The 15760-nt window shown below is 34.9% G+C and overlaps 1 protein-coding gene across 1 annotated transcript; it reads right to left on the reverse strand.

Annotated features, from left to right (window-relative positions):
* Positions 1–701: 701 nt before the first annotated feature.
* LOC135641268 (carbon catabolite repressor protein 4 homolog 1-like) lies at positions 702–11341 on the reverse strand. Its single transcript, XM_065156532.1, has 13 exons — positions 11121–11341; positions 10646–10973; positions 7269–8025; positions 6567–6653; positions 6402–6485; positions 6233–6319; positions 6054–6140; positions 4813–4866; positions 4626–4717; positions 4430–4544; positions 4203–4353; positions 3923–4077; positions 702–908 (listed from the first exon to the last, which is right to left on the reverse strand). Exons 2-12 carry the CDS (start codon positions 10801–10803, stop codon positions 3932–3934), a joined length of 1818 nt encoding a protein of 605 aa, XP_065012604.1. The 5' UTR covers positions 10804–10973; positions 11121–11341; the 3' UTR covers positions 702–908; positions 3923–3931.
* Positions 11342–15760: the final 4419 nt, after the last annotated feature.

Here is a 15760-nt window from a genome sequence, read left to right on the forward strand (position 1 = left end):
AACCTTCTTTTTCCTTGGTTGTGAAAATACGTCTAACAAAAAATTCACTCTCTCGCTCGTCACATTCGATTTGATCGTCCAATTTCATAAAAGTCAGTTTTTTTCTTAAATTTTATGATAGTTTGTAGATTTTATGTTAGTTTCTTCAATTTCTTGAAGTTTGTAGGCATAGCCTCTAGATAAAATATTATTTGAATCAAAGGCTACATAAAACTTGGTGGAAATCATGCCAATTGATGAAAGAGAGATGTCACGATTAAAGAAAACATTTGTTTGTGATTTGCTTTCAACAGCAGTGCTTTAGACACTCTAATCAACATAAAATAAAATGCCAGGATTAATCGAATAACAAAGGACAGCAACGAGATCAACAAGACTGAGAGTTACTTTTCAACCTTGGGGAGATCAGAAACAGCTCATTTTAAGTAGCTACCTCTTGGGAGTTTGATCATTCCGATTTCAGTTCCAACACTAAAAATGGCTCCATTTGGATCTCAATCTGCCTTAACTAGAAAAAGATGATACACTTGTTTGGAACCCTAATGGCATCTCTACAGCAAGAAAAACGAATTCAGCTGGAATGTGTTTCCCCAGTTTGTGGGGTCATGGCCTACATTCTTGACTTCTAAGGGAAAATCTTCTGCCAGATTTATATCAAAACATGGCTGAATCACATAGCCTCTAGTAGATAAAACAAAAAGGGCAAAACGGCACGGCACGGCACGCATTTCGCATAACTTAGCTATGAGACAGTACAATGATACATATAACTGATGAGCCCATGAGAGGTACATAGTGAAAAGGGCAGTAGAAACAATATCTACCCCCTCCAAGAGACTAACCAGGCGGTCTTCACGGTTAACCAACTCACTTGTTTGATACAACACGAACAAATCAGGCTGAGGTACCTGCAGAGCAACAGGAGAGGGCAGTCAAGTAAAATAAAAAGGTGCATAATCACAAATATTTAACTTATTTAAAAGCCAGCACCAACAACATTTTTCAGAAAACAAAAAAAAACAAATGGTCAGAACATAAATGGATAGCCACAACTATAACCAAATGTGAGATTCCAAAACCTCTGAAAATAGAACAGTTAATTGCATGAAGTGGGATGCTTAACTGAAGAACAGTGGAGTTAATTCTAAAAACTAGTATAACACTGTTGGCATATGAGAAAGAGAGAATAAGCATATCTAACACAAGCCAAATACAACAGGTACACCAAAATTTCTCGATAAGAATGATGACATTGTCTCGACAGTAACAAAAGGTATCCGATGAAAGACAAGTATGATGCAACCTTCATTTTTGACCTATTTAAAATGATCATTTTGAGTATAATCTGTTGCCAACTACTGTACTTCCACATTGATGAGTATACTTCTAACACATTTTTTTATCTATTAAAGCAATATGTTTGTGCCATCTTCATATGACTTCTTAAAGCAGTCACCACATGTTTTGTTCAGTATATACCAAGCCAGACAATGTAGGTGTGTAAGACCATAACATACACAAATGTCCAACCATACTTGTGCATGTTGTTTCATGCATGTGAATCTTCCTTTTGCAGTGATATGCACAGACACAAATCTGTAAAATCATAATGAGCTAATTTAGTGGAATGCACCATTCACCAAACTACTCATATTGTACATCGTAATTTTTTTGTAAATATAAAACAATTGAAAACTTTTCAAAAATATTTTACTAAATGAATCTAGAATTACATACAAATTTTTTTGCCAACATAGTACATTACATGATTGCACATGTATACATGAACATGTATTACATACAAACTTGTCAATGCATGATGCTATTAAGCATGCACATTGCACATTGCACATTGCACATATAAACAAATGCCAGTGGTGGTTCACATGTAAAACTGTGTACAAAATATTACACAGCAATACAAACACATGAATCCAAACAACACCCATGTGGATAAAAAAAATGCAGATAATGATATTTTAGCACCTGTAGATGTTATTTGTTCCAAACTCATCATGAAATTTTTTATCACACAATAATGTCCACAACTCCATGTGAGAATTGTTAGAATCTTTTTTAGATAATTTTTACCATACTCCCAAAAACTTTATGTTACAAATATCACATGCTGTACATTAACCACATGCTAAATAACCATACTTGTCATATATTAATGAAATATGGTAATACCATGCTATACTTTGCCAAATTTTTCTCTGTGTGTGTGTGTGCGTGTGTGTGTGTGTGTGTGTGTGTGTGTGTGTGTGTTAAATTGAAACTGCAAATGCAACTTGCCAGTGCAATTGGGAAGGTAAACAGCGAGAACGTATGTTAGATTGAGATCAATCCATATCTTGTGTGTGTGTGTGTGTGTTAATGAAATATGGTAATACCATGCTATACTTTGCCAATTTTTTCTGTGTGTGTGTGTGTGTGTGTCTCTGTGTGTGTGAAATTGAAACTGCAAATGCAACTTGCCAGTGCAATTGGGAAGGTAAACAGAGAGAACGTATGTTAGATTGAGATCAATCCATATCTTGTGTGTGTGTGTGTGTGTGTGTTAAATTGAAACTGCAAATGCAACTTGCCAGTGCAATTGGGAAGGTAAACAGAGAGAATGTATGTTAGATTGAGATCAATCCATATCTGAAATAACCCTCAAGCGCTATCTGATCTGATCCAAAGATTTGATAGATTGACTTACAGTTGATTTGTATCCATTTTAAATCATTTATTGATCTCTGGCCCAATCTCTACATATATAAAAAAGGAATCAGAGAGTAGGGAATATCTAGCACAATCAGCTTCGAATCAATAAGGGAAGAGAAAGAGGGAAAAGAATAGGGCTAGAAAGGAGATATAGGGAAAGATATATGGGAGGTGAGTGGCTGGAGGAGGTGCAGGTGGTGGTGGCGGGAGAGAGACACATGGAGGGTGGGGGAGGACGGCCAGTGATGGTAGCTGCGATCCATCGAAGGGGGATAAAAGGAGAGAGAAATGTGGTTGAAAAGCAGGTACTCTCCTTAGGGGAGAGGCAGTGATGGTAGAACGGATGGCAACATCGGTCGAGAGGGAGAACTGCCTAGGTAGCTGCACGAGAATTTATATGAAGGGTAGTGACTAAGGTTTCTCCTTCCCTTCAAGTTTGTAATTTGTGGATATCGATCTGAATTAGTTTGTAATCCGATCACTATTAGTGTAGTGAAGATTATACATTTACCACAAAGATCAGATCATTACCAGATTGGATCGAGTCAAATATGATTTGGTCCACTACACCATGGTCAAAATCTAAGCTATCAAACTACGATTTGGTGAACTTCTGCTTTGCTAAGGTATTGCCAGACAGTCAAACAGCCCCTTAAAAGACAACAAAAATATATCAAACAATCAACTCTTCTTTTCCTTCAGTCACAATATATTTACCATTTTACTGAGATTACAATTAGAATATTAAGAAATAAATCTCTAAAAATAAGATGGTCTATATCTACAACTAATTCTGTTGGGAAAAACCATTGGTTATCTGAACATTCCCAGATATCCTCATGCCATCTGAAATTTCATACCACATGATATTCATAGGATTTTGCTGCAATTCAAAGTAATTAATATAACATTTAATGCCAGCATGAAGGTTTTAAGGTCTCGGTCCAATACTGATTCCAACACCTCAATAAACTGGCATCATCATATTGGTATATTGGACAGTATGCCAACATGTATTGATCAGTATCACTATAATTAAAAATGATACACACCAGTACCAAGCTCTACGGCTCGGCACCGGTCCTTGTTCAGACCGAAAAGAAAGGTTAAACCTTATCAGCACAATGCAGAGCATATAAGCTAACTAAAACACTCGCATGGGTCATAATTACAGAGAAAAATGGACTACAAAAACAAGGGATTCTCTACTTACCACTTTGTTTCAGCGTCTAATTCTAGGCTTGCACCGAAATTGTGCCAGGAGTGCTATATGATCAGATGACCATTCAGGAGAAGGAATTGCAGTGTTCTTGCGTAGGTTTTCCTCATCTAGGAGCTCCAACAGAGATTCCACTGACAGAGAGTCAGCTGCAAACATGAGACATGGCTCTAAGACATTTGCATAAGTTATTCTGGAAAACATTTGAACAAAGAGAAAGGAAATAAAGAAACTATTTATTGGACAAATTGCAATCAATGGAAAAGATGTATGCCTGTATAGAATATGTAATCAACAGTGCCAATAAAATCCCTGGTGCAATTTGTGAACAAAGGTTCATGTGTCGATGCATCCATTCTCCTCCTCTGTTGCTCTAATCCAGGACTTACTCCTGCCATTCTAGCAAATGACGAGTACACACTTACCTGTTGAATGGGCATACATGTTAACACCAAGAAAAGCTTAAAAGTAAACATCAAAAGAAGAAAATAGAAGAATTACCAATGGAAGCTGGTGAGTTATCTTGTTCGTAGGGCGCAGAATTCCTACAGGATCTACGGCCAGATCTGGATGCAAAGGATCAACTTTGCCATTTGCAAGAAGTGCATGAGGAGCGCTACATATGCAACACTCATTTAGATACTATGATTCCCTTTGTTTATGAAAATGGTAAAACTGACCAAGAATAAGTTCAGACCTTCCTGGCACAGAGTCAAAATCTCCACAGACCAACATTGGAATATCAGCACTAACAGCAATTTTCTCCAGTCCTTTTAAAAGAGTATGAACCTGAGAGGATTGCATTGACAATAACATAATGATGAAGTAGAAGAAAAACATATGTAGGAACAGTTCCAAAAAATATAGCAGGATAGAATGAAAACCTGCCAAAGCTTAACATCCTTGTGCTCATGATGAACGCTTACATGGGTGTTTGCCTGCATGGATGACCAAAAACAAATGATTCAAAGGTTATAAAATCTCACATAAATAGAAAAAATTATGAAGAAAAAGCTGTGTACAGTTTCAAAGCTGTACATAGTATTATTCCTTGAAGCTTTATGAAGAAAAAATTGCAGAAGAGTTTAGGCAACAACTTCAACAGATTGCAGACTTTCCTAACAATTTTGGAAAACAAAAGCAAGTTAAAGAAACAAAACAAAACAAACCCATTTTTTCATATAAGAAAAAGACAACAGGAAAGCTCCAATTATAGTAGCAATTTAAATGGTTCATCCACTGAATAAAAATGCGACACCAGGCTCCTTTACTAATCTCTGTTTCTTTCCAACAAAATAAAATCAATAAGAGGTCTTGGATTTGTGGGACAATTATGTTTCCTTAATCTTGCTTTTAAGTGCCAATAATCTAACTGACCCCAACTTCTTCCATAAAATTATTCAATGTCATAACAAAATAAGTTAATAAAAAACATTAAAACACTGGAGTAAAATATCATTCCAAACTAATGCCTCCATAAAGGAAAATATTACAAACATAATAGTAAAGGACAATTCACATTGTGTCAAATCCTCCAAACTAAAGCTTAAGGCACATCTTGAATTTTTGCTGTGGAAAATTCCTTATACGATGACTTTCCTTGGGAATACCTCTTAAGTTTGCTTGGGAGGACACACAATATACATGCAAATATGCAAAGAGAGAGAAAGAAAAAGAAGGGGATAGACAGACAGCTGGACAATTGCTCTCCAGTTTAAAAAAAAAAAAAAAACTAATCTTTCAAGTTTTGAGGAACTTTATCCAGAAAATATTAATCGAATCCTTCATTCCATTGTTTTCAATCTCATATTTTCAAGGGAAGGCAAAAACAAAATGGCATATTTTTTCCCCTATGATCCAAACAACTTGTATTTGTATTTCATGAAAAATGTTCAGCTGTGGAAAGATAAGCAGATCCATAAGAAATTTTGATTAAAGAAATGTATACAATGAAGCAAAAGAGCATGCCTTTCCCTAAAACCTTGACCAACATATGCTTCAGTTTTTTGCCATAAATGTTGGACATCTTCAGCACATCAAGAAGCATATTCATACACCAAAAGATGGAAACTACTGTATGCAGTATGTAACTTTAAAAGAAATGGCAAGATCAAAACCAGCTCACCACACAGATTAGCTGCCTCTTTCCGGGATTATCAGTGCCATAATTACTAAATTTCGCTTCCAAGACCACAATGAGGGCTACATTATCCTATAGATAGATTCAACATCAATAAGAATGAGACAAATCCAGCAACGATCAGAAAACGGCAGAAAACTATAGATACAGGGCTGTCTGGCAACCTTTATCAAACGACTCAAAGCAACTTTCTTCTGACCAGCTGCCATTGCAACATCTGTCAAAGACTGTGCAGCCTTATTAAATTCAACCTGCATACAGATATTAAGTCAATCTACATTGCATCAGATGCTACCAATCATCATGCAGAAAGAAAGTGCACGGTGCAGCTACCTCATATTTTTTAACATGTGAAAACCTGTCTCTGCGGAAGAACGTAGCACAACCATCGACAGTATTTGGATTGCCACCATAAACCTGAACCAACAATAATATCACCAAGTGTAGAAAGCAAAGTGATGGCTCTTGAAAATAATTGAGGCAAATATGAAATTAAACCTCTGAAGTTTTTTTCTTGTAAAATGCTTGATATCCATGTTTATCAAATTCTGGAGCAAAGAATTCCTCAAAATGATCATGTTGGACCTGAAAGAGATGCAAATTTAGAATTTCTTATAGTAAAATATGGTGATGTTACAAAATTAAGTAAACAATATTTTTATAAAAAAATAACACAGCCATATCCGAACAAGAGATGTTTAGAGGCAACATCTGCCTTAGTTGAGAAATCTTTTGCACTCTGATAAGCAGTGCAGCTTTATGAGCTAATATAATTTATCTTTTATTGGAAAAAAAAGAGATGACCTCCACTGCCACATTAAAGCATTAATATGTGATGCTGAAAAACACAAATGAGCAATAACTACTCAGATACAGTTAACAGCAAAAGCAATTTACTACAAGCCCAGTGATAAATATAAAATGAGAAGCAGGAAGCATTTTTCTTTTACTAACTAGATTGCACGAGATGTATGAACCAAGGAAAATGATTATGTAAAAGAACACTGCATATGTCATGTGAATACTGCCATAAAGGCACATTGTTTGTTATGAAATATTTAACAGAAAGAATCTAGGAGAACCAGACAATAATATTGTAGTGAGACCAGAAAGAGTGAGAAAAGCTAAAATTTTGGCTCAAGAGAATATTTAGTATTTTACAACAACAAAAGGAAAAAAAAGGAACTATGGAATATGTACCTCTTGAAGACAAAGTATATCAGCATGGTAGCCAATAATTTCCCGCAGCAAGTTTTGCCTGCGGTAGGGCCACGAAAGGGCCCAGGTTGGGCAATAGCTATAAGCCTCGCTTGTAGCATATGCATCAGAGAGAATGTTGTATGAAAGAACTGAGAAGGTCCCAGAAGATGTTCGCCCATCTAGATCTAACTGCCCCAAGAGGTCCCCACTCACTGGAACCATGCGGCGAGGAGTTGGAGAGGGGGCTGGAATTACTCGTGATGTCAAAACAGTATTGACATTTCCAACAGGTATTCTTGTCTCCACATCTATTGCTACACATTCAAACTTAAGAACATGATTGATATCATCAGCTGTTGGAGTATATGTCCTAGAAAAGGCTACTTCAGACCAGGTTTCCCCATTTTTTTCAGCAACAGTTGTAGGATATATAGGAATTGGACCATTATTAAGGCCTGGACTCTGTACTAAATTAGGTGCAACACCAGACAGCCCTGTGCTAAAACTTCCAGATCCACTACTATTAAAGCGTCCAAAGACCTCTTCCTCATCAGTTCCATTTTCATTTACTGTTTTCTTTGCTCGGTCATGCAATGAGCGATGGTGCTGCCAAGCATCAGAGAAGCACCTAGGAGTACAATGGTAACTCTTGGCAATAGGCACTTTCTCCTTAAGACAAACAAGGCACTGTAAGGTTGCTTGCTCAGTTGGGTGTACACTGCATACAGCAACTCTTTGATCACCTTGATTTCGGTACCTGCATAAAAGAAATTTAAATTTATTATTCATAACATAAAATTCTCACATTGCATAAGATCAATTAAAGGTAATGTTAATAATAACACCTAAATAACAAACATCAAATGGTTACTTTACAAAAGCAAGGCATCGTTTTAGGTGCCAACAACGACATGGAACATGATGATATACCAAGAAAAAAGTCCTTTGCTGGCGAAGCAATTGCCTCATGGTGGTGGTTGTTCTGTGTATGTGAAGAGTAAGGAATGTATTCTTTACCTGGTTATGCCATATCGCTATGTATAAATTATACTTCAAGTAAGCTGTCTTATGAGTCTTCATTATAATTCTAAGTATAAAAATTATCCATGTTCCAGTTCACCTAAATTGCAGAAGAACGACAACTGCTAGCAAACATCATGAAGCAGAATGAGAAGTAGAAAGACAAAAGCTTCTGTTTTCTTAGCATATTTTATGCAGATCAAATGCCTGTGTTTTACTCTACACTCCATATGTACTTAGTTTCCCATTTCATATATAGAGAAATGGACAACATCATGATGGTTTGACTGATTGAATTAGAAATTTGGATGCGCACAGAAATGTCAGTATATTAATGCTAAGAGAAGATTTGAGTGTGCAAATTAAAATGGATAAAATATTCTAGAAATAGAAGTTTTAGGTATCTCAGATCTATAATTCAGCAAAAACTAGATTGCCGGAGACATTATTCATAAAATTAAAATGGAATGGTTAAATTAGAGAGCAACACCACAAGCTTTGTGATATCATCATGGGCCTCTCGGATTGAAGGATAATATTTTTGAATATAAAATTAACATCTGTTTTATGGATTAGACCACTGAACTATTAGGAATCCTCATGTACTGCAGAATTGAGATGGATATTAGGAGTTACTCCAAAAAAATAGAATATGCAATCGTCACATTGTAAACAATTGAGTGTAGCTACAACCAAGGACAAAATGAGGAAAGACCAATTGACATTGTATAAATATTCCCCAAGGAGAAGTATAGATACACCAATTATACATGGAGACGAATCGATTAGGATTAGTGGTGCAAAGAGTGGCAAAAAGGAGACCTAAGGAAGCTTGATTAGAAACAATAATAGAAGCTCTGAGATCTCTGAGTTTGCTAAGTGGTATAACCCTAGATAGAGCTCAATGATGGGTATGTAGCAGCTCCCAAATAACTGGGACATAACAACTTGTTGTTGGATACTACCAAAAGAAATCCCTAGTACAGTTCTGGTGCTCCAGGAAAGGTGACACTTACACGATCAACCAACAAAGGTAGGAACAATCGAAGGATGCCCAAAGAAATCAACCTACCCATTCAGCAATGACAAGATTATGCTTTCTTTGTAACCAAAATATAGAAAGAAAAATCTAAAGATCATAAAGTTGAGATGATGTCATGTCAATTTGTTTTTATCAAGAAGTCTCCCAGCACAACTGTTGAAGCTCTTCAAATGACCATTATTACAAGTCTGATATGCCAATACTAAAAAATGGACAATAAACAAAGTCTAGAACTTCATTAAATTTTCTTCTGGTGTTCCAGCAAAAATAAAGAAAGCTATTTAATAAAAAAATTTGAGGATATGTTATGGAACTTTTTCGTTTGTAAGAAATAATTGTTCAAGTGCTACAGTTCACAGAGAAGGACGTTGAACAGAGAGGCAACATATTTGGGGATGTTTATAGCAGGTTTATCTCCAACTAGCCCGATACACAAAGATCATACTAAACTGCAATTCGAACAGACTGATGCACTGAGACATGTGTCAACAACAACAAAATTAGCACTTTAATTGACAGTGTATTTTTCTGAGATGAAAATGGAGAGAAGCATTCTGCAATTTAGAAATAGCAATTGAAAGAACAACTTTACATATATATGTTTCATATCGTGAAAAGACCCACATTTACTAAACCAAACAGACAATATCATTGAAATAAGCAGATAAACAGCCATCAAGTATGAGTTCCCTGAAACTCCCTCAAAATATCAGCTTCCAGAAAACAAGTAGCAAATTTTTTTATTGGAAAACGTGACAACTAGCAATCGTGGAATGAGCACACGTTAAAAAAGATAATTTGACAAAGCTCAACAGATCTTAGTGCCTCACAAAACCCCTTTCCCATATGCAAAAATAATAAGAATGAAACTGGAGAATCCAGCTACAACTTTGTGGCTCTAATATAAATGAATTAGATGATTCATTGCAAAATAATTGACCTAACTAATATTAGGTGAACTTTTAGCTGAGGTACTAGATGCAACCACTAGTACGAGGTATCAACGTAAGAAAAGCTTTATCTAGTAGTATACCTGTCACTGGGGAAGGAATGTCAAACATGACTAGTTATAAACAAAAACCACAATTAAGCAGCATTGGCTATATATCTAAGACCAACTCGAATCATCACCCAGATGCTAATTACCGGAAACATACCAATATAGGAAATACATGGAAATGAAATGCCACTAAGAACATAGGAAAGGATAGCAAGTCTTGGAAAACTAATCAAACGTTGGAGAACGAAGGCTAACTTATAAATGAACAGCGATCAAAGCAATAGTTATAAAAAAGGACAAAAAGCGACAACACACCACTTATATCTCATGCAGTAGCCATTGAGCGGGGCAGATTCAGGGACATCGTCAGTCGAGATGGAGCCATCCGGCCGGCGCAAGAGAACATAAGGCGTAATCTCGCAGCCAACCACAGGGATCTCCGACGGCAGGTGAACCCGCAGCACGGTCAGCATACTTCCCCGCCGTCCAATTCGACCCTCCCAAGTCCAAACCCTAGCAGCCCCAAAACCTCCTCCACCTCCGACCCCGATCTCGTAAGCACGACGCTGATTCCAGATAGGCGGCGGCGGCGACGGAGCGGATCCGCCATCACCCGACCCTAGGTTCCGCCAGCGTTGACCACCTGAATCCAAAGCCTAGCGATCAGAAGGCAGCTCCAATGCGCACAATCGAACAGAAAAATGAAGGGAAAAAAGCACCTTCTGACAAATCCTAGAAGAAACAGATGCCAGGGGCATCGTCGTGCAGACAAAAACGCAAAAAATCATACCTTTGGCTCGATCTACGGCTAGAAATCCTTGGAGTGGGGGCCGCCGAACGAAGCTGGAAGAGGCGCGATTAGGGGATGCGGGAGCGAGAGACGAGAACGGATTGGAGGTTAGGGTTTTGAAGGTGAGAGGGGGGGGAGAAGAGGGAGTGGTTGAGAGCCGAGACTGTCCGCCGCTGTGTGAGAGATGGGAAGAGTACTACGACCACCTGCGATTTGCTCTCTCGCCCCCTTTTGTGACGTCCTCTCGTGGTATTTAAACGTCTCTGATTGCGTTGTCCAATTTTTCTTTTTCTTCTTCTGTTAATCGTTGCCTATTTATGTTTGTTATGTGTCACAGTAACTTCTTATGCAATAATAATAATAATAATAATAATAATAATAATAATTCTATAAAAAGAGATAATGTAAGAAAATAACAATAAAAGAAACTACATGTGAGGATGGAGATAGATAGCTTAGATAGTAAATATAAATGGCAACAACATGAAAGATTTTATATTCAATGAAAAATATATAGATTTGAACTTTAGTAGAAAATAACAAAATGAAAATAAAATGATATGAAACCACATTGTATACATTTTATATAATGTGTATTATTTCAATAATGTATCTGACTCATTTTTCTAAGGTTAAGGATTCAAATTTTTATTAATTTTTTAAATATATTAACTAGTTTAACTTGTAAAATATTATTAAGTAATTCGAGTGAAAACTCGTCTTCGTCATTTATCATTTGTTAAATAAAAAAATAACAATGATAGTATTATTATTATTATTATTATTACATGAACTGTATATACAAATATGTATTCCTTCTTTTGACATCCATCAAAAAAAAGAATTAGGTTAATTACTTCTAACTTTGATTAATATTAGTTAGTTTTAGTTTAAAGGTAAAGTATCACTTGTGGAGATGGATGACTTATATATTTAATAGAAAATATAGTTAAATTCAAAAAAGAGGCAATAGTAATATTACATGATATATATATCCATTCTTTTAGCATTCAATCAAAGGAAATTAGGTTAATCACTTCTGATATATCAATTTTAGTTAGTTTGAGTGTAGAAAACTTATCAAATGCATAAATATACCATTAATTATAAGAGTGATTATGGGGCACAGGAAAATAAATTTCGATGTTTAAGATGCCAAAATCCATGCCTTACAAAAAAAAAAATCGAAAAATAAATAAATTCTTGAGGAATTTAAATTGGATGCATGTGTAGATTCCTCAAAAAAAAAAAGAGGGAAACTAAAATTAGTGTCTCTAGCAATGGATATTTATGGAGATAGATGGTATATAATATATGTATTTGAGAGTAAATATAAAATAATAAAGCAAAAAAAGAGTTGATGCTAATCATATTCCATGTCAAAAGAAATTAGTTTAATAACTAACTTATAATTATGAAGATATGAAAGACCAAAAGTGTCTCTAACAATGGATATCTATGAAAAATATAATATATATTTTTTAGAAAATATATTATATATCTCAGTTATTTAATATTTACTATTTTATTTAATATAAATTATATATATATATATATATATATATATGTTACCTAAAAATATATAATTAAAAAAAAACTGTAAACTTAATTCAATTTTTTTTCCTCATTTTTTTTTCATGTGAGTGCTTAAGAAGAATAATCATTGGCAGCAAGAATGATTTAGTAGTGGGCCCTAGTAATAATTGTAATAATTAGAAGGAAGAATATTATTCAATTTAGTATATATGTGTGAGTGTGTATATATGTATATCCAAAGCAAATATATATTTATTCAAATTTTATTTTTTATATAGATGGAGAGAGAGAGAGAGAGAGGGAGAGAGTTGAGTCAAAATCCTGCCCAGAGAATTAAGATCTTAATTCTATAAGCTCAAGATCAATCTAGGAAGAGTGAACATATCCTACAAATCAATATTTCTAACATCCACAGCAAGTGGCAAACAAAAGCAATTTCAATGATATATAATATGTTTTTATCTGATAAATGGTGTAAAAGTATGAAAGCAAGCTAGAAATTATTATGGGTTTTGAAGCTATTGAATCTTGATCAATAATTGAAATAGAATAAAACATAGTCAAAATTACATGAGATTTGATATCTAAATATTTTGAACAATATGCTTATAACAGTAGCTTTCTTTGATTTAGTCTATAGGATCAATTATAATCTATTAGGATTGAGGTCTCAATCCTCTTGATGCATCTTTAGCTCATCCCAGATGCCAATTTCTCACAGAGTGCCAAAAGAAAGAAAGTATAATGAACTGCAAATACCTTTGCATCTAATCTGGTCTTTTTGGTTTGCTGGAGCTTTTTGGATGGAAATCAGATTCATTGTGGGTTTGCAAACATCAATAAAACTGTGAAAACAAAAATTATTTGAAGAAGAAATCTATATGACAAGTTTTAATATGTTTGCAGAATACTTTTAAAGATTACTGTTCTATGCTCTCTTCTGTCAGTCATATTACAGTTCATGTCTCATGGAGTTCTCCAAGAAGCAACATGCTTCAAAGAGTTTCCTTCATCAGTCAAGCACTGCAAAGTGTATGGCTGAAGATGGACAGAGGATTCTACTGCAACAAAGATACTAAAAAACCAATTGGCCTCAAAGAAAGTCATAATATGGATGTTCCTGTAGACTGTGCACTGTAACCATAATTTGGATTATACAGATCACTTGGTTGGAATGATGCTCTTTAGGATGTATCAGAAACACCTACTAGTTATGAATCAGCTGTAGCCTTTGGAAGAAGGAATGTTTTTGGTGCTGGATGCCATGGAAGTGAAGGACTTGAAGGCTTTTAGGAATGTATCAGCAGTGTGTTATCAGAAAGGCTGATGATGTCTTTGGAGTTTGAGATGTGGGAAAAATGGTGGTGTTTCTGCTTCTGATTTGATGTGTTTCTTTCTTTCTATTTCTTTCCTATATGTGTGCACTGTTTTGTTGCTGCCAGACCAGCTCAGTTCAGTGTCATTCATTTGGATGAGGTCACAGCAAAACAACTAAAAGATATTCCTATTGGTGCCCAAAAGCATCATTAAACTTGATCCAAAACTAGGAAAGCTCACTATAAACATAACCAACAGAAAGAACAGGTTAATGCACTGTGACACACCAATAATAAGGGGAGAGAGACTCACCCACATGCACTATAAACAAAGCTCATTTGTGTGAATTCTATCCTATTCATGTGCAGTTTTGCAAGCAATCAAATGCTGAAGGCAAAAGATGTCAAGCATGAACAGAAAATAAAACATTTTCCCATCACTCTTCAGCAATATATGAAAATATTAAGACACTGAAACAATAAAAAAGATTGCATTGTTCCATTTAATGTGCAAAGTCCCATGAATAAATATAATGCAGATTAGTGTTCATTAAATATTTCACCCACAGGCAGATAGTGATAGATGGCTGATAAAATATTCAATCAAACTTTCATTGGCCAATCATAGATCAAGATTGGATCTTCATTTATGTAAGGTCTAGAATTAGACTAAACATGTCAAGGTTGTTTTAATCACCTTTACATATGTCATCTGCTTACCAACTAATCTGGAAATTAATTGTGCAAAGTGAGCATTTTGCAAATAAATATATCAGTGAATGATGCTTGTTCACCCTTTCTGGGTTTAGTTGGAGGGGAAGAGTTCTGCTCTGATCCCACTCTACTTTTGTGTGTGGTTTTCATGCAGTCACCATCACCCCCCCAAAATGGAGAGAGGGGAAAAGAAGCTTAAAGCTTGAGCCTTTCCTTTCCCATTGAGAGAGAAACCATACTAGATTAGAACTAATCAAGTCCCAACACTTTTTGTCATGTTTCCTAAGTTCAAGAAATGAGTTTGGGTGGTCCAAAAACAAGCCATATGCAGAGCCTTCTCCGGGCTTGTTTGCTTTCATCCAGTTTGTCTCTATAGGACAAAATGCCTTTTGTTTTCCTTCTCAACTTCAATCTAAGAAACAACTTGACACATGCATATCATATTACAGCACATTTTTATTTTTGGTGATTAGTTTTCGGGGTCATTTTTGAGCTTTTACACATTAATTCTTGATCCTTCATATTTGTATATTAATTCTTAAGAATGTTCTCTTATCATGATAAAAAGTTTTCAACAATATAAAAATTCATTGAAATTTTTTTCCTCTTATATATATATATATATATATATATATATATATATATATATATATAAAATATGATATTAGAATATGACTTGATGAGGTAACTGATGTATCAACTTATTGAATTTGAATTACTTAAACCCAAGTTAAATATAACTGATACATTTAGATCTTTCAAGTCCATTTAAGTTTTATTCTATTTTAGACATGAGACTAAATTATAATTTTATAATATCTTCTATTCAAGGATTTGATATTCTTATTAAAAGACTAACAAATTCACATTCAGATTTTAATATGATACATAAGACCTCACCTAATAGTAGTTGTACACTATCTCTCATCATGTCTAATATTATGTTGACTTTAATATCATTTGTCATGACGATAATTAATTCATTAATTTACTGAGCACGAATAAACTAGCTAAAAATGCTTGCACAACTCATTTAGTACTTATAAATTTAGTTCAGTTTTTCTTAATTTTGAC

The sequence above is a fragment of the Musa acuminata genome, chromosome BXJ3-6, assembly GCF_036884655.1.
Source record: "Musa acuminata AAA Group cultivar baxijiao chromosome BXJ3-6, Cavendish_Baxijiao_AAA, whole genome shotgun sequence".
Classification (NCBI taxonomy): domain Eukaryota; kingdom Viridiplantae; phylum Streptophyta; class Magnoliopsida; order Zingiberales; family Musaceae; genus Musa; species Musa acuminata.

Excerpts from the sequence above, each read along its gene's own strand:
- LOC135641268 (XM_065156532.1), bottom strand. The coding sequence starts at position 10,803 with ATGCTGACCGTGCTGCGGGTTCACCTGCCGTCGGAGATCCCTGTGGTT. Across the intron at positions 6,141-6,232 it reads CTTTGAGTCGTTTGATAAAG|GATAATGTAGCCCTCATTGT; the intron begins GTTGCCAGACAG and ends ATCTATCTATAG. Across the intron at positions 4,354-4,429 it reads TAACTCACCAGCTTCCATTG|GTAAGTGTGTACTCGTCATT; the intron begins GTAATTCTTCTA and ends CCCATTCAACAG.